Raw genomic sequence first — 1,135 nt, forward strand, 5'->3', positions numbered from 1 at the left:
TAATAATTTCAGAACCTTTTAAATAAAAAAAATAATAGATTTTTTTTTTAATAATACTGCTATTTAAAAAAATAAATATAACTAACTATATTCATTTGGATGCTATATTACTTAAATATATCATTTATATTAATGTATCATTATTCTTAAAATATTTTGGAAAAAGTGAATGAATTTTAACAAAGTACTATTTATTTGGCTTCTCTCGAATTAATTAATTATTAATTTAAATATTTTTAAAATTTATCTTAAATTGAAATTACAACATAAAATTGATTTATTAATTCATAACATACATTTTATCTTACATTTATAGATAACATAAAATATAAAATAATATCAAATTTTTACAGTTATTTCTTTTGCTTTCTTCAAAGTATTTTTCAATTAATCATAGATTACTTTCTATTCTCCTTAAGATAAATTATTTTGCCTAATAATAAATAAATATTCATTAATTATTAGAAAAGAAGAATAAAATAAAATAAAGATAACAAGAGTTAAATTATTTTAAAAGTAAATAAAAATTTATTGATTAAATAATTATATTAATTGCTTAATAAATTAAATACCTAAGATCTAGAGTTAAATTAGTGATATTCTAACACTTTTCTAAAGCTGAAGCTATTATTTTAGCTAAATCAAGATTAACATTAGACTGACTATTAAATTAAATAATTAAAATTAAGATAAATTTATTGAGATGTGATATAAAAATAATTTTAATATTATTTTAATAAAATAAAAAAATTAATTCCTTATAAAATATATTTAATTTTACCTGAGATGAAGAGTTAAATTTGTGATTTTCTGGCACTTTTGCAAAGCTGATAGAATTAACATAATTCCCTCTTGTTTTATGTTAGTGTAACTAATAAATATTAATTAATAAATTAATTAAAATTAAAGTTTATTAAAATAATAATAAAAAAATTAGAAAATATAAAAATAAATTACTAAACACATAGAGTTAAATCAGTAGTATTCTGATATTTTTTTAAAGATTCTGAAATTTATCTGATTCCTTCTAACTGAAGATTATTCTGTCTAATAAATAAATAAAGAAATAAATAAATATATTTCAGCTTAAAATGCAATATTAATAAAATTGATATTTACTTATGAAATAAAGATA

General features: G+C 15.8%; 1 protein-coding gene across 1 annotated transcript; it reads right to left on the bottom strand. All coding sequences in view use genetic code 6, as the record gives it.

The window, feature by feature from the left end:
• Positions 1–339: 339 nt before the first annotated feature.
• Positions 340–843, bottom strand: TTHERM_01576290 (kinase domain protein; the record flags this gene model as incomplete). Its single annotated transcript, XM_001029348.1, has 3 exons — positions 340–433; positions 573–662; positions 782–843. 3 exons carry the CDS (start codon positions 841–843, stop codon positions 340–342), a joined length of 246 nt encoding a protein of 81 aa, XP_001029348.1.
• Positions 844–1,135: the final 292 nt, after the last annotated feature.

Source organism: Tetrahymena thermophila, assembly GCF_000189635.1.
Source record: "Tetrahymena thermophila SB210 genomic scaffold scf_8254566, whole genome shotgun sequence".
NCBI lineage: Eukaryota > Ciliophora > Oligohymenophorea > Hymenostomatida > Tetrahymenidae > Tetrahymena > Tetrahymena thermophila.